The 22,375-nt window shown below is 46.6% G+C and overlaps 4 protein-coding genes across 4 annotated transcripts; 1 reads left to right on the top strand and 3 right to left on the bottom strand.

Annotated features, from left to right (window-relative positions):
- Nucleotides 1-363: 363 nt before the first annotated feature.
- Nucleotides 364-1,087, bottom strand: N7484_004362 (protein transporter TIM17; the record flags this gene model as incomplete). Its single annotated transcript, XM_057114782.1, has 5 exons — nt 364-405; nt 482-655; nt 721-771; nt 827-955; nt 1,019-1,087. 5 exons carry the CDS (start codon nt 1,085-1,087, stop codon nt 364-366), a joined length of 465 nt encoding a protein of 154 aa, XP_056974922.1.
- A 2,435-nt stretch (nt 1,088-3,522) lies between these two features.
- Nucleotides 3,523-3,826, top strand: N7484_004361 (uncharacterized protein; the record flags this gene model as incomplete). Its single annotated transcript, XM_057114781.1, has 2 exons — nt 3,523-3,724; nt 3,747-3,826. The coding sequence occupies 2 exons, from the start codon at nt 3,523-3,525 to the stop codon at nt 3,824-3,826; spliced, it is 282 nt and encodes a 93-aa protein (XP_056974921.1).
- Nucleotides 3,827-8,485: 4,659 nt separating this feature from the next.
- On the bottom strand, nt 8,486-13,351 carry N7484_004360 (uncharacterized protein; the record flags this gene model as incomplete). Its single annotated transcript, XM_057114780.1, has 13 exons — nt 8,486-8,792; nt 8,888-9,587; nt 9,917-10,053; nt 10,105-10,158; nt 10,209-10,244; nt 10,295-10,383; nt 10,433-10,467; nt 10,522-10,569; nt 10,628-10,740; nt 10,812-10,899; nt 10,958-12,571; nt 12,878-13,021; nt 13,300-13,351. 13 exons carry the CDS (start codon nt 13,349-13,351, stop codon nt 8,486-8,488), a joined length of 3,417 nt encoding a protein of 1,138 aa, XP_056974920.1.
- A 6,076-nt stretch (nt 13,352-19,427) lies between these two features.
- Nucleotides 19,428-21,249, bottom strand: N7484_004359 (uncharacterized protein; the record flags this gene model as incomplete). The annotated part of the gene is made up of 2 exons (XM_057114779.1): nt 19,428-21,088; nt 21,156-21,249. 2 exons carry the CDS (start codon nt 21,247-21,249, stop codon nt 19,428-19,430), a joined length of 1,755 nt encoding a protein of 584 aa, XP_056974919.1.
- Nucleotides 21,250-22,375: the final 1,126 nt, after the last annotated feature.

Raw genomic sequence — 22,375 nt, 5'->3', positions numbered from 1 at the left:
TGTACAAGAATCCACCACGGACCCATCTCCAAACCGCTTTTTTCATCAGAGTAGAGAAATTCTTTTGGGTGGGCCACCCGGCCACGAAACGAACACATGCGCCGGTCTTAGGAACCAGCCATGTTGATAAACCCGCCGTCCACAGAAACACATTGCTCGGAAACACAAGCCGAGAAGGCGGTATAAAAAGCGTAAAGGAAAACGAAAACAGGAACTCTATGCCATGTCGTTTTAAAATGATGAGCAGAACCGAACACCTGAGAAGAGAGACTCAATGTGGGGATGTTATGAAGACAGATATCGAAGAGAAGTAAGGGCCGTCGGCCAAGAGTATGAATCGATCGTATTGATGACAAGGGGGGTTTAAGCAAGAGCCTTCTGCTCAGAGGGAGGAGGAGGAGGGAGCTAAATTCAAATCCATGTTAGTGAGAAGTTCATAGGCCAAAGTCAATCACATTTCTTCGCAGGAAGCTAAGCATACCTCGAGCTTTGTGTTGTCGGCCATCATTCGCTGGAAACCAATACCGACACCCTCGATAACGGCAAGGAAGACAGCACACATGATGGCGGAATTACGGGCGGCCTTAACACCACCACGGACGGCAAGGGCACCACCGGTAAAGAAACCGGCGGTAATGGCGTTCCAAGGATCTTCCTAGAATTTCCCCAATTGTCAATGACATGTTTTCTCGGTATAATGAGCTTCGTCGATAGACATACCTTCTTTCGAATACCCTTAATGGCGCAGTCGAATGTTGAGAACAAGCCACCCTAAAGATGTGTCAGTACAAGTTCGCACTCCTGAACATTTGTGACGCAATCATACCCAAACACCGAAGTTTCCACCAAGCACAGGCGCACGAGCCTTGATGGCAGTGAGTGCACCTATCCGGCGCTCACCATAGGGGCTGTTGCGGAAACCCTTAACACCGTGCCAGACAGCACCACCGATGGCCTGGAAGCATCAATCAGTATCCGATCTCATCGCGACTGACGCTACGCGTCGACCAAAACATACACCCATGCAGAAAGCACCACCAAAATCGCTCAAGGCGACCCAGGGGCAAGGATCCCGAGTGTGATCCATTATGTGTTAATGTGAGGAAAGGTCGTGTGATAAGGGGATGACGAGTCGGAAGGCCGGGATAGTGACGCGATCACTCGGGAACGGTAGACGGCGTCTCGAAGGTGACGGGAGTAGACGAGATCGTTAATGTGAATTGAAAGGCCGAAAGATCGACAAGTGGATGGCAGTCCGGGCCAAGTAATGGAAGGTAGGCTGAACCAGCAACAAGTGGATGAGATAAGGTCGGGGCTGCGGGTCGACGACTTTTTCTTCGATTTTGCGGACCGGGGTACACGTGACTACACGTGACAGTCTACCCGGTTGCCACCGAATTCACTAACTTTTCCCTTGAATTGTGATTCGGGTGCTTCAGGAAGAAGCCATGGTTGCTCTACAAACTGCTCCGTCCGGGGTCAAAGGGTAAAACTCGGGCCTATACGATCGTGCATGACATCTCGGTGGCAGTGCGACCGAGGACCATGTTTCGTATTTTCCCGGTTTTGCCCACTCGGATCGGATATGCGGCTCTCCATGTATATACATGTCTAAGAGATCTAAGAGACTGCACCGCAACGTTAGGTGATAATACATGGGGCATCGACAATAGCTATTTTCGATGCCGTTTAACATACCTCCTGGTATCTTGGTGATTAGAAACACACTCACTGTACAATATGTCCACTTGGGACTCGTAGATCAGCTTCTTTCTAATATCTACAGAGTATCTACCCCACATCAACTCCTACATTCTGTTCGGAGGATTTTGTCCAAGGCTCACAAGTCCTTTATCCAATTTCAACCATCAAATATCTCCACAATACCGGCTATTACCGCCTTTTTACTTCTTCTCTTAGTCTTCGGTGGCATCGCTCCTTCTATATTCTTATTCTCATTGTCGATGTGTTTTTATGACCTTGTTTCTAACCTGTCTAAATCCATATCTAATCTCGACCATTGTTTAAGTACAAAGAGGCAAGCTCATTGCCCGAGCACCGGAACTTTGGCGAAGAGACCCTGTCATAAAAACCCAGAAACTCAAAGAGACTTGTATACGAAGAATACTGAACAAAGCCCCCGAATCATAAGCGCATTGATAGTAATTGGTCATTGAGTGCAACATGCGATGGATCTTGAATGCTTCGCTTGACTCAACAAACAAGGTACATCCGCCGTCGCTTTTCTCCTCACTGTTGGAAATTTCAACAACACTGGACTCTCGAGCATCGGATAAACTAACCAAAAAAGGCTATATTGTGGCTCCACCTATCTGTTGGGCCAGGAATATACATAGACGGCACTGAGAACGGAAACTTTCCGCTAACAATAAACTGCACTCAGAGCTTGGGTCTTTCCCTGTCGATTGAACACTTCATTCTTTTGTGCTCTTTTCTTTCCTCCAACCAAAACAAAACGGTCATACAAGATTATTGAGCCACCTGTCTGAAGTATACTTTGTAGCTTCTTTTTTTAAGCAATGTGATGCGCTTATTCAATTCCAGGTCCGAGTGCCGATCGCGCATTGCGGATGTTGTCTCCCAATGCAGCATATACCGTTCAATGAGGAGATTTGACTGCCAGTCTGTAGACTTCAAGGTCCCCCCGGCAAGACTCGACCAAGTTAAATCGCTACCTGTATCTTTCTCTTGGCATCTCATTCCAGCAAGGTAGTGGGAAACATCCCGGAGAATCAAAGATCCACATCATTGGGTTCTTGCCCCAGTCTTCACATTGATATTTGCACCTATGACACAGGAAGTATTAGTGATTCTAGTCGGGAAATCTTCGTGGAAGTTATTTCCATTAGATCCTCTAGATTAATGCTACTCGTGAAGAGCAGCCTAAACGATTGTTTTCGGGCTTTGAAATCGAGCTTCGTCTCCAATGGAAGGCTACAAATATGATAAAAGAGCCTAACAGTCTAAGAGATTGATCACAGAATAACAGGTCGTTCGGACCTTTTATCACCTTACGTTGGCGCACTCTTTCGTCTCCTTGTGTATTTTATAGAGCCCTCGTGAGTTAAGGTTCTGTGAACAAGGATGGCTCGTAATTCTTGATAACGCGAAGAATACTTCCTGACATCTGGTATGAAGGATTGGTGGCCGCGTAGTCAAGAAAGGGCGATATTGATAGCAGCAAGCACACGTCGTAGTACTGCGGGTTTACAAACTTTTGCATGTTCAGTCCAGTATACTTGAGATAATAGGAAAAAGCTTTTCTTTACATACAGTGCAACGGCCAATAGCCTCCAACATAGCCGGCTCGCACAGCACATCATCTTTAACCCCGCACTAGAGATTTAGACCACCTCTCACTTCATACACCTCGATTCACGTACACGCCTGCGGCTTTCAAAATGACGAAAGTAACACATACTGCTATTCAACAACATGGTGATAACTCTTCGGTCCCATTAGAAATTTTTGGAGAGGGCGAAGCTGTCTTAAAGATTGGGTATGTCAGACCTTCTCAAAGGATATGTGGATATTGCCCTCACGTATGAGCGTGAGCAGGAGGAGATTGCAGTCTCCGAAGGCTGGGCTGAAAATGCCGGATGTATATTCCATGACCACTTCACACTAGTTGGTCCAGAGCATGACCCAGCCAGTGTCAGCCAAGCAAAGTGCATTGAGGAAGCATTCGATCGAGTCGCCTCGAGTCAATCACTTTTTTACAACAGAAACGATGGATCAGCAACTATGTGCAAAGAACGAGAAATCTGGCGCCGATGCCATCGTTGTCCATGGGAGGAAAGTCTGATTCTTCGAAATGGTATATCAAAACTACCTATAACCCGGCAGATGCAGTGTCTTTTGCGACTGCCACCGGGGCGTATCTACTGACGGACCGCTCGACTCTCCTGAAACAGGTCAGTCGGCGTACTGTGGCTAATTGGGCCATTTTCTTTGAGCCTACGGATCCTTTTCATCCACTCATGAATTCATGTTACGCCCTTCATATGCCACTGGGTAAATCTAGCACCAGCAGAGAGATAACCAAATTCCTCGAATATTTGAAGTCTGATAGAGGCCAGGAAGTCATTGCAACTTATGGAGTGGATAAGGTAGGGATTCCATTTTTTGCGTCTGTTGATCAGGGAGTCGCGACGACCCCGCTGGTTGGTCTGCGTCGACGTATCGGGAACCTTTGAAGATATATAATGACTGTGGACTGGGTTAAGCGATGGATCACGACTAGGTACCCTTTCAAATTAAGTATTTATATGCTCGCTAGTGCCTGAGCATATATAACGATCCATACTTGCCGTACATATAGGTGCGCTTGACCATGAGATTACTCTCTTAGACTTGCATTGTGGCGTGATCAGTTTTCAAATTGACCAATGGATGTTTTTGAAATTCTCCGGTTTATCCACGTCGATTTGAAAAGTCATTTATGTAGACATGATTTTAACCTTAATTCCATGTGAGGGGTGATAGCTCAGTTGGGAGAGCGCACGACTGAAGTTCACTACAGTCCGACATTGTCATCGTGAGGTCGCCGGTTCAATCCCGGCTCGCCCCATTCTCATTCTTTTTTATCTATTTTTGTGACCCACACGCTAACTATCATCCTCATAAATCCCCGTAGAGTTTCTGTAATTGGGGTAAGTCCTACCTACCATACATTAGGGTAACCGAAACCAATCAATATTAATAAACAGTGCAAAGCCATTAAGTATCAAAGTCTCATACTATGGTGATTAAAGCGCAGACTGAAGTTTTTTTTTTTTTTTTTTTTTTTTTTTTTTTAAAGTCCTGCCTGCTGAAGGAAGCTTCGGGATCGACCAAATTATCACCTAACTAGACTTTCACCTTTTTTTTAAGATTGACAAACCCCTTTAAGTTCTCTCATCTAAAGGGGTGATAGCTCAGTTGGGAGAGCGCACGACTGAAGTCCACTACAGTCTGACAATTGTCATCGTGAGGTCGCCGGTTCAATCCCGGCTCGCCCCATTATATGCCTTCTTTTTTTGTCTTCTTCTAAATATCAATTATTATTATGGCCACGCAAATGTCCACAAACTGACCTTTAGACGTGACTAAGTTTTGCAGACTTGAAAATTTCGAAAGCCTATTATTTAGAGAAATGTTGGCCATGTAATCGTAAATTGGGGTGATAGCTCAGTTGGGAGAGCGCACGACTGAAGTTCACTACAGTCCGACATTGTCATCGTGAGGTCGCCGGTTCAATCCCGGCTCGCCCCATCTTCTATTTCTTTTTTTTTTTTGGGTTCCAAACTTTCACGATTCTCTATCTACCATGCTCCATTATTTCCCCCACCATCTCCCTCCCTATTTTTACCTGATAGTTATCTGATTGTTTTGCCCTATGTGTATCTTTTTTGTAAAGTATCTTCTTATCTTTAAGCATTATTCGATTGCTGATAGCTATCTAACTGAAGTCGTTGATTTAGGATCTAGGGCTGTTTAACGAGATAACAATGGACGATAACGTCTCACTTCGGTTGAAGTTTTGTGGTAAGGGTATTGGTCAGTGGCTATTAAATACATGTGTTTTCATTTTGTAATAGATTTGTAGGTTATGGATGCTTCGGCTTCCCAGTTGCTTTTGAGGAGAGTGTTGATTTGGAGTGCTTCGTGGTATCGGACATGGGTGGTTATAATTTGAATATCGAGCTATGACCTATTTCTCAGAATCGATCGGTCATTGGTTGTAAAACCATTGTCCGACCAACCTAGGCAAACTAGAATACCCGTATCTCGAAAACCGTGTTGACTTATACGTTGTTTGAAGGCGAATCAATTGGAAATTACTAGGTAGACAACTAATTAATTATTATCTCCATTGTTCATAACAAGCTCCTCACTGTCGGTCATATAATACTCTCTACATCAAAAAGGAATGAACCGTGATCTCCTATAAAGTTCGAGTAAATCGTTCATGGAATAGGAATCATGGCCAACTAAGAGGGCTTAGGGGAATCCCGAAGCTTAAATATTCAGGAGATACTCAGGATTTAATATGATAATAGTAAAGTCGCGGTTTTCCCCGTCGCCTCATTGTATCTTTTTTTTTTGAGAGAGGATCCTGGCCCTTGGCCATCCATCCTTTTCTTCAAGGTATTTGGTTCCTGCAAATTCTCTTCTTGCTAAGAAATCACCTGGTGCATGATATACTAAGTAGTACCGATGCTAATATCTCATTTAGGCTGCCATTACCGTCTGATAGAGCGTTGAAGCCAAGAGCAACTCTGCCGGTCTAGATGAGAATGCGGAAGAAGCAAAGAAAAGCGAGCAAAAAAAGACAAGAAAGGTAGTCACATATGCGCGACCAGAACCAAGAACAAAAGAGAGGCAAAGAACCTAGAAGAATGCGGAGACCGACCTGTCGAGTGACGAGCTTTTTGGACTCCTGGGCGGGCGATCTTGCTCCTAACAATGCAAAAGCAATTGGAAAGCTATATGTCACTTAGAGCTAGACATTGTCAGAACTTTCAATCAAGTAATCACCAGGAGTGCTTTTACGTCTTGGCCATCGCTTTAGTTTTCCAAACCAGCGAAGATGATACATGGAGGCAGCCGGGTTCGGAGATAGCCTTAATCAAAAGCATAATTATGTTTACACGTTACACTTCATTTCATCTCTTACTCTGATCTCTACTCCATTCACCATCTTTGGTGTTCTTTGTGGCATTGAAGCTCTCTAATTGAACACCACGAAATTATCTAAACATCCTCACTAGCCGCATTCAAAAGAGCGCAGTAATTGTAATTCAAAAACCATATATCTCAAGTATTAAGCAAATACATGTCACCTTGACTATAATCAAAGTAGAAATGTGATACATGACGCTTCTTTTAAGCCGAGATCAAGATCAGAAAAGGCGCTAGCTCAGTGGGTAATACTCTTAAACCGCCTTCGCATTCCAGGGTAGCCTCATGTAAGTCGGTAACTAGGTATATGCTCTATAATATTACTACTCAGAGCCATGACCCTGTCCTACCCCAGATATGATAAGTGAGGCATTCAACTAATAATTATGGTGTTCAAATATAATGCTCTGTGGTATTGGCCCTCTCCGGTGTGGTTCGAAGTTCGGGTGCGTGCACGAATTTAAGGTTTTTTGACAATTTGACAAAGGCTTTGAAAATTCGCACTCGCTTAGATTTGCAAATCTCAGACTTCTCTTCATATCAAGGGGTGATAGCTCAGTTGGGAGAGCGCACGACTGAAGTTCACTACAGTCCGACATTGTCATCGTGAGGTCGCCGGTTCAATCCCGGCTCGCCCCATTGAAATCTTCTTTTTTGCCCGTCGACTAAAAGGTAGTAAGTAACATAAATACACCTAGGTCTGCATTCTAAGTCTCGTTGCCTTGAGCCTCGTTAGACAACCCTTATCATAAAAATGCGCGGATAACAACTACACTGATTAATTATCACTGCAGATTTCTCACCTATGCCTTTGTTTCCCCATACTTTAGAATCGGTTTGATTTCCATCTATCTACCTTACACACTCTCTCATAACCCGTAGATATGATAAACCTCCCTTCGAACCAATTAATGACGATTTGATATTTCCTCCAACGTAGAAAAGAATCATGTTTACAATACACATACTCTGTCTCACCCTGATGCGTGCTGGATCTTCAAAAAGCGTCACACCCTTCTTCTGGGAACCTTTATCCAATCATTCAATTGAGGTCAAACTGGCAAATATGAAGGCGGTACTTCTTGCCAGTGCCGACGCAATTGAAAGGAACCAATAATCCGACCATTGTCGCAGCTACAGCCGCCCGCTCCATATGTTCACAGTAACGGACCAGGAGATTTCCCAAATGAATTGTCCCACTCATTAGCATACTGCTTGAACATGGCGTGATCCCCATCTGTCTGGCCCAAAGACACAGGCTGGGGTTTCGCTAGGAACTCTATTTTACTACATGGGGCAAATAGCCACTTTACCTAACTAGGGCTTTGAGAAATTATTTGAATGCAGCTTCTATCAATAGGCCTATTGGATCATGAAAGAGGCTGTCGACGACTCAAATGGCAAGTAGGTGATTAGTGGAGTCATTTTTATATAGACAACTCTTTGCTTATTTCTGCTGAAGGTCGTGATACGGCAAAGAATAGAAGAGAGTTCATGGAGTGGGTGCTTGGCTTACTCAAATTCAAGCAACATGTTCACACCTATAAATGTTCTGATTAGGACACAGAATTTATACAAATCTGCATTACGGAAGATGCGAGTGACATCTTTCAGGTAATATTGGTCATTGGGCCTTGTGGAATTTATAGATACTAGCTGTAGATCTGATAATAAAGATAGCGACCAAATTTTACCCCAGCAAATGAACGACTTTCCCTCTCGCGCGCTTGAGGTATCTAGACATGTAAGGTCCATGGGAAACATCAAGTTACTGATGATCATAGATGGTAAGGAAAAGACTTCACAGTCTGAGCAAGGCTCCGCGACAGGACGGAGCAATAGATATCCGCCACAACCGTGTCTCATTCAAAGCCAAAATCTTACCAGGCTTTTCGAAGCAGAAATTGGCAACGCCTCCAGGAATAAGCATCTTGCCCAGAAGAACACCACCTGGAGACCAGACATGAATACCATCACCGCAGCCACTATACACATTACCCTCAAGATCACATTTGATCCCATCCGGAATGCCGTTATCTGCCATAGCAAAGACACGCCGATTTGTGAGAAATGGCTGTCCATAATGGTAGACAACATCAAAGGCATAACTGTTAACATATTAGTTGCATCGGAATCTGTTATAGAAAACTTGGAAAAAGGAAAAAGAAAAGCAAGACGCGACAATGCACGAGGAGGAACTAACATAGTAGCCGCACGACTCCAATCAACACTTCCATCTCCCTGAACGGCATCCGTATCGGTAACATAAACAACCTTTTCGTCAGGCGAGAAAGAAATCCCATTAGGCCTCCCAAATCCATCTGCCACGACTCGTACAGACTTGGTCATCGGATCATATCGATAAACCTGCACCGGTAAGTCGGGAGTCGGACGATACCCCTGTTTGAATCCATAGATAGGATCGGTAAACCAAATTGATCCATCACTATGGATAACCACATCGTTGATAGAATTGAACTGCCGACCGTAGAAGCTGTCTAAAATGGTTGTGCATTGATATGGTGCTTCTGTTGCCATGTGAATCAGGCTAGAGGGTCGATCGAATGTTCCTTGGCTGCAAAATAGGACGCCGTTTTGATAGTTTACACCGCCGTTTGCCATGGGAATGTCTGGGTGGATTTCTTCTTGGACACATGTTGTGTTGTCGTTCAATTGGATTTTCGAGATTTGGACTCGTTGGCTGCCGTCATGTGCGTGGATGCGATTGCTGGTTATGAAAAGCTGATCTTTAGAGGCGATGTACACCCCCGCTTCGTGGGCGAAGGGGTACACGTTGTTTTCGATGTAGGATTTGATTTCTGGGGTTGGCCCTGTTATCTGCTCAAAGGCGGGATGGAGGTGTAGGAAGCTCATAGCGGGGCGGTCAATTTCAGAAAGCTTTGCTGTACTTGGTGATGTGTAGAAAGAACAATTCTTTAGTTTTTGGTGACTGCAGTTTCAATCTTCATCTCGGAGGTGCTCCGATTATGGCGGGGTCTCTACTGGAGTGGGACGGCTATCGCAGATCGGGAGGAATACCGAGAATGCCCAGCAAGGAAAATCAGCTAAGTAGTTCAGATTGGATTTTCGGTAACTGATAAAATGTGCTACTTTCCTACTTCTTCTTGGAGCTCGATCCACCAGGAGCAGCAGACCCTATGCGCTTGAATTTACGGGGGTCTGCTTCTTTGTCAGTACCGAACAAGAGCGATGTTGGAGGGAAGCAACATACCTTTCCGGCTCATCAAAGCTCGATTTCTGGTACCCTTTCCTCCTTCCCAGAATCCACTGCCAGCTTTACCGACAAGTACTGCTTTGCAAGTCCCGCAGTTTTCTGGTCTGAAGTGCTGCTCTCGCGAACAGAAGCCACTGGGTTGTATTAGCATCAAGTTAAATGATTGAGATTGAGAGCGTTCATACCAGATCATGCGATTGGCGTGCTCATTTGGATGATCTGTTTCTGCGTCATGGCATCTAGTTCGATTAGTTCGTTTCCCAGCTAACATGATCAATACCAGACATACTTATCACATGGGAACACCTTTGCACAACAACTGAATCTGCTTTGTGTAAGAATTGACTGCCATGGTTCGAGATTATAGCAACTTACCTGAACCAGCGGAAACTCTTCGAGTAATGTTGACAACGGCCACGCCGGGGAAGCTCCTGACCAGCAACGATCCCAAGAACCTCTCTAGGCTGTAAAGTCTTTAGTATGAGCTCATAATTTTTCACTATGCACTCTTACCTTCTTTCTCAAAGAAAGACCTGAGCGTGAGGAGACTAAGAAAATGTGAGCTACTTGGACTGCATGAAAGGTAGCTTCAAAAAGCTTACTTGCAGCAGTTCCCACGACCAAGAATTTGACTTCAGGAACCTTGAAAACTGTAATTTGTCAGATTGAAACGAGAAACCAAGGCACCAAGAGACGATAAGACCATACCCATTTTTTTGTGACAATGACGGCATATAGCCATTGCGCTCTCTCCGCGGACTGCAGATACCCCAGGCGCATGGTATGGAGTTGAGCATTCAGAGCAAGTCGGGATGAAGTTGCTACACTCGAGATCAGCTACTGCTAAATGTGACGAGTGTGCTTTGAATGCCCAAGTAAGTCAATTACTAACCTTGGAAGAAGATCCACAATGGTACAGCCATCCAAGTCCAGATACCCAGCACGATTGGCATGAGAATGCATCAATTGCTTACGGAAACCTAATAAAATGTATAAGTTCGAATACACCAATAGCAATTAGTTTCGATGTCGACTTACCAATACTCATAGAGTTGGCGCACTTCTTGCATGACTCAATTTTCGGCGTATTCTTGGGATCTGTGATATTAGGGACATTCTTGATATCCATAGACTCCTTGCATCTGTCACACTTGATTGTGATAGCAAGATACATGAGCTCCAAGAGTTCAATTCCATAGAGCTCGAGGAAAGGGAATGAGAGCGCAACACCGCGACCAGGCGTATCCACAGCTGCTGGAACAGGGGCGCCTCCGTCACTTGTATCATCCTCATCTTCTCCAGAACCTTCATCGAAGCTTGAATCATCGGTCGCCTCGCTGTCACTGTTGCGTTCCGGTACAGACCACTCAAGTGGACGTGGAATGATGTGCAAATGCGGTCGATCTGGGTCTTCCACTCCTTGAGTAGGATTTGAATGTTTATGCTCGGGAGACGCTTTTTCGATGACCGCTTGAGTATGCTCATGCTGAGAGTACTCAGCAACTTCAGGTAGAGCTGTTTTGGCAAAATTGTGCATGTTACTTGCCAAGTAGTTGATCTGAGAGACCAGATTCAACTGGGGATTCTTTGTCACCCATTGTGCGAATCCAACCTCCACGGATCTTGCCTCTGGGCTTTCAACACCCTGAATCTCAATTGAGGAGCTTTCAAGTGGATACAACTGAGGGACCAGAAGCTTCACTGTTTTAACTGTTTGAAGCTGTCCTGGAAGACGGTCTTTCTTATTCGGTTGAATCGGAATCACGAAAGAATTCTCCGATCGCTTTTGGAACAAGGGAAGCCTCCCCAGACGTGCTTCGAGCTGTTTCGCTTCCGTTGATCTCCGCTTTTCAGCTTGAGCTCTTTCCTCGGTGGTGTGCGTTTTTCTTGTAACTGGTGTCTGTAGTTGCGTTGCAGGCTTGGTGGCATTCACAGGTACTGGCTTTGGCAACACAGGCAGTTCCACTTGACGTTGAGGTACTGCATTATTTGGGGCAGGCCCTGGAGTAGCCGTACGGTCGCCGACATTGGCCACAAACGTGAGCTTAGGCCCCCTTTCAAGAGTGGTAAGAAGCCTTTCTAGTTGCCTATCAAGACTATTCAGCCAATTGAGAAGCACTCCTCGACCATTTGTGCGCAATGTAAAGTCAACGATGTCATCGAAACCTCTCGCAACATTGGCTTGATATGCAGTTTCCATTTCAGGGTTAGTTACAGTGATTGTAGGCCGTCCTGTACCAGGATATGACTTTGGGACACGCAACACGCATTGCAGCTTGTCCAACTCAAATGGGAAATCGGGATCAGAGGGAGCCAATCCAAATTCCAAAATCGATCCATCGCTATTCGTCGTTTCCTTTGGCTGGAATCGTCGTCTCAATTGGTTTAGCTGAAACTCTCTCGGGTCTTTTTGCTCCGCTTTCGATATTGGCCTTTGAGGCTGAGCGACATGTGAAACTGATGTGGTTGTGACTGGTTTTGACTGCCCACCAGGGATAGCCGTATGATGGGTTCCAGTGCCGGCCTGATGGTCTAGATTTTGATCAATATTGACGGGAGCAGGCAACCCGGACTGCTGATCAGCCGAAGTCACACCCTGCTTATTGGTGGGACTAGCGTGGATATACGGGCATTCCGCCCCAGCGCGACAACCTAGACCGAGGTCAGCATTGAGGTTTGACAGCCGAAGTATTTTTTTTGATTCAATTTCCAATCGCGCAAAAACGCAGATAGGAATATGACAAACAAGACCAGCAAAGATAATCGCATTTTTACTCAAATATTGAGCCATAGACTGCCACAATATCTCAGTCGGTCAAAGCCCAGCATTCTTCAAGTTAGTACTTGCATACAGTTGAGAGAAACTGTATCCAAAACACTATGCAATACAGAAGATAGGGAAAAACGGAAATGGCTAAACCCAAAAGACAGGAAATTAAGACGATTGAGTGTACGTACCCTTCTTGGACGCAAAATAACGACATTTGCCAGTTTTTTTGGTTGATGATTGGCGAGCAGCCTTCGACTCCCGCGTGGATGTAACGCCATGCGACGAAGTTGGGATTGACAACTCATCACTTGTCAAGGGTAGCTGTTCCGTCTCTGTAAAAAGGCCATGAGCGTGTGATCAAAAAGGTTGCGGGTCGCCGTTAAGGCCACACCCGTGAAGCGAAGGCAACAGGGCAATCCATGGGCGGCCATGGTGGCTCAACGTGCGTGGAGGTGAGTCTGCATGGACCTGCTGTGCCACACAGGGGAGGGGCTTGCAGGAAGATAAAAACACGAAAGCAGGTCGGGCTCGTGAAGGAGGTCTCAAAGGGGGGTCAAGCCACCAACGACACCATGTGTATCAGGCCCAATAAAAACAGGACGGGACTTACGATGGACCTGGGGCTCCGGACCCGCCGCGTTGTCAGTTGACCCGTTCTCCATATCGATGGGTCTAGGTTAAGTGGACGTGAAATAATGGGTACGAAAGCCCTAGACAGGTTGAGGCGAGGTGACGTTTGAAATGCCAACGCAGAGATCGGGTGACCTTGCTCGGGATCGACAGGACCAGATCTGCAGCGCACAACAGGTAAGCCGCGGTGCGCGAGCAAGAAATGCCAGGGCACAATAGAATACAGTAGTGTGTTGCGATTAAGAACCGGGATTGGCGGAGGAGCGTGCTCTAAAAAAAGCAGGATTAATGCTGATAGAGTGAAGATATAGTGTTTACCGAAGCTGGTGGTGCCAAGACCTTTTGCTGAGTTTGTTCTCGACGTGGGGTAGCCATGGTATATCCACTATGATTCAATCTGACTCACCACTTCCCATGGAAGACTCATGAAGATAGCAGAATGTGACTCAGATGAAGCGTAGACGGAGGCAATTTCTCTCGTAGAAGACCAATTACGACTCAAGAATTTAATCTCATATTACAGGACCAGTTAATAATGTCAATTTCAATTGAGAGGCATAAGCCTGCACAATCACATAATCAAAGCCTCAGGCTGTCAATGCTTTATGTACACAAACCACGCAAATAACTTTATTTGTTCTTAATAGTTCTCCGTAATTCTCGCTGCTTCAGTTTTCACCTCGCTTTCCCCACCAGAGCAACATTATTGCTCACATCGTTCTCCAACGGATTACCCGAACAAGAAAAGATCTCGCAACTCCGCGGTTTTTGCGGTCAGGTCGCGCGTTACGCGGAGAAAGATGAGGGGTTCGGCTTCCAGAACTCCGCCCGACTGCACACTAGTGACTAGGGCACGCCTCCAAAGGGTTATGCGTTTAGCCCCGCCTGCACCAAAGTACCTAGAAACCGACAGGATGGTCCCCCGTCGGTTAGAGCAAGGGGCTTACGGGATCAGATGAGGTGAAGATATTCCTTGAATGTACCAAAAAGATAAGTATCCTGCTGATGCAGGGACAGCTAAGTATCTCCCTAAAAGGTTACCTCATGCGTCAGAATGATTAATTATTATCATGAGTGTAAGGTGCAATATCGAGTCGGTAAAAATACACCGGAGTAAAGGACATAATTTGCCACAAGTTATCAGATGACAGATGGGTTAATTAAAATAAATGGATCTCATTATCAGCAATGAATCGGAATGCGATCTGGTCTTTCCGCAGATCAATTCCAGATACAAAGTTTGGACCGCATTGCCGCGCTTAAGGTTAGAACGAAGCCGGCGAACGGGATGTATCAGGACTGCTTGCAGGGAAAGTCATTTTGCGGCACTTCAACCTTAGCCGAGAAAAAATGGGATGGTCACACCCCCTACTCTGCACTGGTCGATACCCTGTCTGGTGGCTTTGATAGACTCCACTAGTTGCATTGGGGTTCCCCGGCCTTAAGGTAGGCTCGGGGACATTTCAACGGTCGGAAAATTATGGCCGATGTATTATTGCTTGAATGAAATGTGCGATCTCTCAAAAGCTCTTTGTTCTCATCAAGGCTAACTTCGCATATTCTTATATCATATAGACTTCCTTGTCATGTACCCCAGGATGCATATCTAACAAGGGCATTAATGCGACCGGAGTGTATGTACAGTTTTACATACCGCTCCACTATGTAATACCGAGAAAAAGCTTACCAATGGTAATTAAATACTGTACTGTAAATTTCCTAAAGCAGACGACATGATCCCAAAGCAGCCTAGCGCCATCTAGGTCATGAAACGCACCAACCGGATCACCCTTCCAGAATCCTTCCAGAACAAGCCCTCGGTGCAACCTTGAAAAACCATGGGATTGTTCATACCACGCTCACAAGAACATCCGCATTCGGATCCGGCAATTAAAACCGGTGACTGCGATTTCGATATATGATTGCGACGTTCTGATCCTGGAAATCCTCTGGACATGGAGTTCCCGTGCGTGTGTGGCTTGCATGGTTCTACGCAGTGATGATTTGTCGGAGGACAGAGCTCCTCAACCCGGTTCACGTGAGGCTCGACCCACGCGAAGGAAGACCAATCACGCCGCACTCAATTGTCGTCTTTTTCCCGCGTGGGTGGAGGTCTTCCGTACTGTATACTCCGTACGACAGAGTTTACAACCAATTCGTTTCCATGGTCTGTGCAATCCTGCTACGGACTAATTGATAGCTTCGGGCATAGGCCGGAGACCCGATGCCCAACGTATCGGCATCCCGAGATCAGGGCAGCAATGGTGATAGGGTTTCAACTAAAGTTAGTCGCCTCCCCCTTTTCGATGTTCTGGCCGGTTGCTCTGTTATTCGCAGTATGCTCGGAGAAACCCAGGAAGAAAAAAGGAATGTCACCGGTGAAACTGGGTACGCGCTGAAGACTGACACGTACAAACACGCGTGTAGTTGAAGGAGTCTCACCGAGAGATGTATAAACCGGTTTACTTTGGGTTATTTTTCTATATGATCCACCTGGAATACTGTCCTCCATCCTTAACAAAGCGCATCATGCATATGTGATCTGAGGTCTCGATCGATTCTGTAGTACATAACACCGCCTATTATAGACGCGTGTCATCAAACCAAGCAGTATTCGGATACGTTTCAAATATTCAAGTGTGATAGCTATGGAAATTCCTGCATGTGTGACCCGTTGGTTGCGATTGGTCGAGTATATGCATTGTGTATAGCTTCAATTTGATATCGGACCGGGGATTGCAAAAATCACCAAGAGGTGCATCATCGGCATGCCGAATCCTATGACGCACACCAAATCGAACTAGCCAACAAAATTGCAGTTTTCATTCTAGTTCCCGAGTCCACTTTTCCATGATGTCGTTGCTTAGCCTGTGAGCCTCACCGTTATGCTCATTTAGATGGTGAACAAACACCAATGCCTAAAGGAGCAATGCCGGCCCCAGATGTCAATGTTACTAGATCATACACATTATGTAAACATAACATTACGAGTGGGACCTCCCAGAAGAAAAAAGACGCGGACATTGTGCGAATCATGCCCAGTACCAAAGTTCTGGTAGACCCACTGTGAATCCACTTAGTTTTGAGCAGGCGAGCTGAGATCGAGGCACAAAACCGTTCCCCGTGCACATTGGGTGGATATTTGGGGATTCAATAGCTTGAATAGGCTTAGAGGTGTGTCAAGGCCTGGAGGTGGCTGGAAATCTTCCCGCACCATTACTTAGACGGTTAGAATTGGCCGGCTCGACGGGATCACCGTATAGCCGTGACTAATTAATCAGATTAATAAGTCGATCATGCACAAATGGCCAAAGAGAAATATCAGCAGCATTCCGAAACACATAACCTCGTGTTTGGTGTCTTCCTCGGTGAAAGAAGACCATGTTTCTTGTCAGTTGTGCCCTGGATCACCATTCCGAATCTAAACACTTGGAGACGATTTGCTGCATTTTTTTTTTATTGAAGACCCACGAATGTCGGGCATGGTCGGAGACTTGTCCAGTCACAGCTCGCAGCCTGGGGAAAGAGGATCCCGCAGGGCTCGAGTCGGGCGTTTTAGGAGAGAAAAGTGTGGGGAGTTTGGGTGGTTCCACTTGGGGGCTCGATTCAACACACGGGTATGCTCAAAGAGGCAAGCACCGGGAGGCTATGGTTACGTCATTTGCAAAGTGTTTTGGCACCGGGGAGGACCGATAAAGTATAGGTACTAGCGCCATGTTGTTCAGAATGTTCAACCAAGGATTAAAAAGCGAGACCGAGGCAAAAAGATACAGCACGTATCAGCGAAAAGCTGAGGCGTCAGGTGGAAATTCCCCCGGGAGTCACGAGGATGCCCGTGATCTCCACAGTTGAGACCACCCGAGGGAAAGATAACATCAAATCCGCTTTATCGTGCGGGAAACCATGCAAGTTCATGTCCATGTATCTTATGAACCAAGAATAGCTTCCGCTATTCCTGCCTTTTTGAGATCGCCAGCGCTTCTAAATTGGGACTTGCCTCATGCAAAACTATGAGTCTATCCGACGAACTTAGAATTGCTACCTGTCCCCCGCATCATAATGAAAACATGCATTGTCATGATGAGGCTACACCGGGATCTCTATGCGCAAAAGTATCTTAAAGTGCATCTAGATATCCGCCGAGTCTAGGCCCTCCTCATCACGGCATCTCCGATCGCCGAACATACTGGTGTGAACCCCAGGTTCCTGTATCCATGCATGTGTAGCTCAATCCGTTGCATAGTACATGTTCTTTCACCGTCCGGGGATTACCAGATCTAGTCAAAAAAAGAATGCCCCCCCCCCTCCATCAAGGACTGAGCGCTTATCTCGTCGAGCCGTATGCCAACCAGCTCCACCACCACTCCTCACTGCCTTCCTTGAGAGCTCTGGCTGCAGGAGCTAATGTAGAACACATGTCATGGTCCCGCATGTGAAGCGAACAGTGCGGTGACAATCAATATACAGAAATGAAGAAAAGGCCCCGGCCTAGAATCTGGCGACTCCGAACTAATTTTTTTCCTGGCTTTGTTTCCCAACTTCCCCGAAACCTCGTACTTTTGCTCTTAAGCCCGTTCGCATCTTACTTCTCACCAAGGAAGATCGGAGCGCTGACATTTAGCTTAGCCCCTTGTTTTGTTTTTCTTTAGACTGAATCCTTTTTTTCGTCCACCTGACACCCCCCTTTTCTTTTCTTTTCCCGTTAGCTTTACGCCGCTTGAAGATCTTCGATTCCTGACCTTTGTGTCGGGTTCCCCAATATCGTAATTTTATACCCACCTAGGCAGGTAGTAATAGGAAATGATTGCGACATTCAACAGTGATCTTCGTTCAGTACCGCCGTTTAACTGTAGATAGCGTCCTTCTTAAATCATAGCCCTACACAGTACGAAGAATAGCATGCACCTTGGTTACTCATGGCATCCCATGGACGCCACATGGAGAAATGAAGCCAACCCCCAAACACTTAATCAAATCACTAGTTTACATGAATTCCGAATCCTTCTACCCAAGCTTCTAGCCAAGAGAACCATCCTCGAGAATGAATCGATCCTTCCTGCGTGTAACCATGAATTCATTATGACTAACTACGTAGTAATCAGTTCCCACCCTCCTTCACTGCTCTTTGACGTGTCAACGCCACCAAGCCTCCTAGAAACGCCCGGACTCCCACATGATTTTTATCTGGCGCCGATAACGCAGGGATGTGGGCTTCGGGGAACTTCCTCCAAATACACTTCTGCAGAGCTGTTAGTCTCCTGGTGTTAGAGCAGTAAATACTTTTGTTTTGGGCATGGACAAGGACATGGACCTCGTCCAGACCGCCAGTTCAAGCGAGCTTGATGCGATGCATGGCGCCAGCCCTCTTCCAAGATTTAAGATGGTTTTTTTTTTCTTGGTCTATACTGTCTACTAATTCTTTTATAGATACGAGATGCATGAAGAGGAAGTTTATTAGAATATTTCACTTGGTTCGTTCATTCCAAGTTTTTGTTTGGCGCTCAATTATTCATGAGTAGCGTACAGGGAACAAGTGGTCCAGGCGTGCTGCACAGGACTCAGAAAACAGAAGAAGCATGGTATCTGGTATCGAGTAAAAAATAAAACCGTTCCCCTAGTACTGAAAGCTAACATGTTTGCCGCAGCCATGATAATATATGAAAGGTCTGCAATGCGCCAATGATAAACCCGTTTTTTTTGTTTTCGAACTTGGTCATGAAGTCTTTCGGGAATCTCGTGGTAGATTAAGGGCAAGCCCGTATTCATAAACCATTGGAAAGCCCAGGAGGAATGACGAGAGATTGAGCTGTACATGAATATTAAAATCGTAATGGGTGATCGTTCCTTGGAGGTGGTCCAGAAAGATCCAGACAGGGACACGCCCAGTGAATGCTTGTATGGTAAAACACACAATAACCCCAAAGCCGATGAATCCCAGATCGGGTAAAACAAATCCATAAATGCGCCTAGATGCAATGCATGTTCATGATCGTACGTGTCGGTGAGAAAAAAAAATGAAAGGAGTCGCTCGCGAACAAGACGGGTATCGAGAGGTATCAAGAATCGGTAGCGTGTCGGTGAGAGTGAGAGAGTTCACAGGTGTATCATTTACCAGCCTTTGACATGGTACTCCCATGGACCGTAGTCGGTGGCATAGTTAGTCCATGAGCCGTTCTTTGAGAAGTCCTTATCCCGAGTCTGGCTGGCGTCACCAGGGGCGGCGGACGGACCTGCGCCCGGAGTTCGGTGAGGTCCCTTCGGCCCAGGGTACTCTTGAAGGTTCTTCACGTCATGAGCAGTGTGTCGTCGCTTCAGGAAGGCGTTGGCAGTAGCACTCTTCTGCTGGCGCTCCCACAAGAGATGTTTGCGAAGGGACTCTGTTAATTCGGTCGCAAGCATGTTGCGACGGGTGGTGCGAGGCGAGTGAGCAACTGACTGCGTGGGTGGAGACTTCATAATGATGGGCTTTGACCGGGGAACGTCGGGACCACGCATGGTCAAGGTTTCATCATCCTTTGCTGGGGGCGAAGCGGGAATGGACGGGCCATTGGGTGATGTCAACCGGGATCGCTGCAGGGCAGGACTGGATCGGAATGCATTCGCTTGTCTCATGTTGGTTGGCTGGTGCATCATCATGGTAAGAAGCGATCGGCGAGAAACGAGATTGGGTCGAGAATCCACACGTTGGAAAAGCTCCGGTCGCTCGTCCACGCTGGATTTCCCGCTTTCTGTAACCGAGTCCTCCCAATCCGAATCTTCGTCGTCTTCGATGGCACTTTCCGAAACCTCATCATCGGTCTCAATCGCATCCTCGTCGAGGTGACTTGGGCTCTTTGGTCGGAAAGCAACTTCATCGCTAAATGATGCAACCTTCTTCGTGGGGCTAGGGTTGGTAGTCGTAGGTCGCAGCAGTCCACCGGTCGCATTCTCTTGGGTTGGCTTGGTAACCATTCGTTCTTCAAAAGAGCTCTCATCATCATCACCAGAAGATCCACCCAATGTAAACATGCCTCCCTTTTTCTTCAGCGCTGACGGTTTGAGTTGAGTGGTGGCACGGGATGGACTGGGATCGACGGCTAATTTAGCCTGCGACCGATAGGAGGAAGAGATCATCGACGGCGAGAAGCCCCGGATGATGCTGGGTGACTTCATCAATTCCGAGGCACTAGGAAGGACACCCGAGGACGAGACGCTCGTATCCGATGCCGTATTTTGAGCTCCATCGCTTTCGTTGCCTTCGGGGGCAGTAGTCGAACAAGACTCGGTAGATTCGTGAGCTTCTTGGAATGGACGGGGAAACACGGGAACTTGTCTAGCGGTAGAGACTGAAGGAGGAGCCGGGGTAGGAGTAGATGGGCGGGGTGTGATGTCAACAACAGGGGCGGCGGGCTCAACAGTGGGTATGGGTTCAAGGTTCTTCTTCTCCTTGATGTTGAGTACCATGCGTTCCAGATCCAGTGATGTGATGTGCTTCTCTTTGCCTCGGCCGAGGCTGGCCAACGAGTCTTCACGAACCACAGCAGGGCGGTAGTCGGAGAACTTGGGGCGTTTGATGTGTGCTTCGATGCGTTCGGCTTGGTCGGACGCGGCCGACTCAACACTGGCGGAGAGCTCCGGGAGATCACCGGACTCAGAACGAAACTTGAGCAGTCCAGATGTACTCTTAGAGCTTTCGGGCTCAACGCAGAAGGTCTCACGAGTCCACAATCGCCAACTTAGGTTCTCGAGCCTGCGGCCCTGGTCCATGTAGTCGGCACATTTAGAAAACACTAGAAGTTACCTGTTAGCCAAACCAAAAACGATCATATTGACCATACGATTCCCTTTAAGACTTACCCATCCACATGCCATGAAGGCTCTGAGCATTTGCGGTATCAACCTTGTGAATATTATCCGCATCCACCGTCAAGACGGGGGTTGTGAGAGGCATTGTAGAGGCGCCCAATGTATTTTGGGAGCGACTTGGATCGAGTTCGAGCAGAAATTGGTGTTCCGGGGTTGCCGTCTTCCCCGAGAGTGGTCGTACGGCGGTTGGAAACGGGTGGTGAGGGTTCTCGAGTATTGTGCGGGTGAGAAATCGGCCTTATAGAATCAAAGTCTGGGCCCAACAAGTCTTTGCAGGGAGTCAATCAATCAATATCTGGGCATAAACGTTGCAATCGATTGCTTCGGTACAGAATAAAGCTGGTCGCGAGGCGGAAGGCAAATATCGAATTTTGGAGTTCAGATTTGATGGTCTCAAATTCCGTCAGGGCGCCACCGATGTTCGGATGCGGAGAATCCTTGGCGGTAGGTAAGTCGGTGCGAAACGCGTTGAAAGAGAGATTGACGCGTTTCCTTTTGAGGATGTTGGTAAGTGAAGTGAAGATGGTGGTGAGTGATTGATATGGGAGAAGAGAGAAAGGGAGGAGAAAAGGGCTGTCGGAACGATAATAAGAATGACGGGGGCGGCAGTGGAGTAAAGTGGAAGAGGGGGAGATTGTAAAATATGGAAAAGAAAAATTCAAAAAAGAAAATTGGAAAATTGGAAAAATCGAAAATCCAAAAAATAAAAATCAAATTAAAAAAAAAGAAAAGTATTTTGGAACGGAAAATGGAAATTTAGGAAATGAAAGAAATCCAAAAAGCGTAATATTACCATAACTTTACGCTGCGAAAACACCCACCTGGCAAACCCTGGACCCGGAGTCGGTGAGCAGAGAAAATTCAGTTGCATCACGGGGCCCCCGAAATACGGTACAGCCATGGTACTTGATCTGTGCACGGCGTTATCGGACGTACCCCGGTACCTTTTCCGTACCCAATAACATTGCCTCGTTGACTCCAGATGTCCCGATTTCCTGTCCCGGGTAACATACACGCATACAGACAGCGGATACAATACCGGTCTGTTTCCGGAACTTCTGCTCCATCTGTCCATACCTCTCTCCTGGGGATCCAACTGCGAATTCCAACTAGGCAAACGAGGGAACGGTACATGGTCGCCTTTCCATCTGAAAAGCAAAGCGGGAAAATAATTAAACATTTTTAGAGCCTGTGACCTGTTGGGCAGGACT

The sequence above is a fragment of the Penicillium longicatenatum genome, assembly GCF_028827895.1.
Source record: "Penicillium longicatenatum strain IBT 33135 chromosome Unknown contig_2_segment0_segment0, whole genome shotgun sequence".
NCBI classification, from domain to species: domain Eukaryota; kingdom Fungi; phylum Ascomycota; class Eurotiomycetes; order Eurotiales; family Aspergillaceae; genus Penicillium; species Penicillium longicatenatum.
The sequence above is the reverse complement of the archived record's forward strand: the minus strand, read 5'-3'. Positions and strand labels throughout refer to the sequence as shown.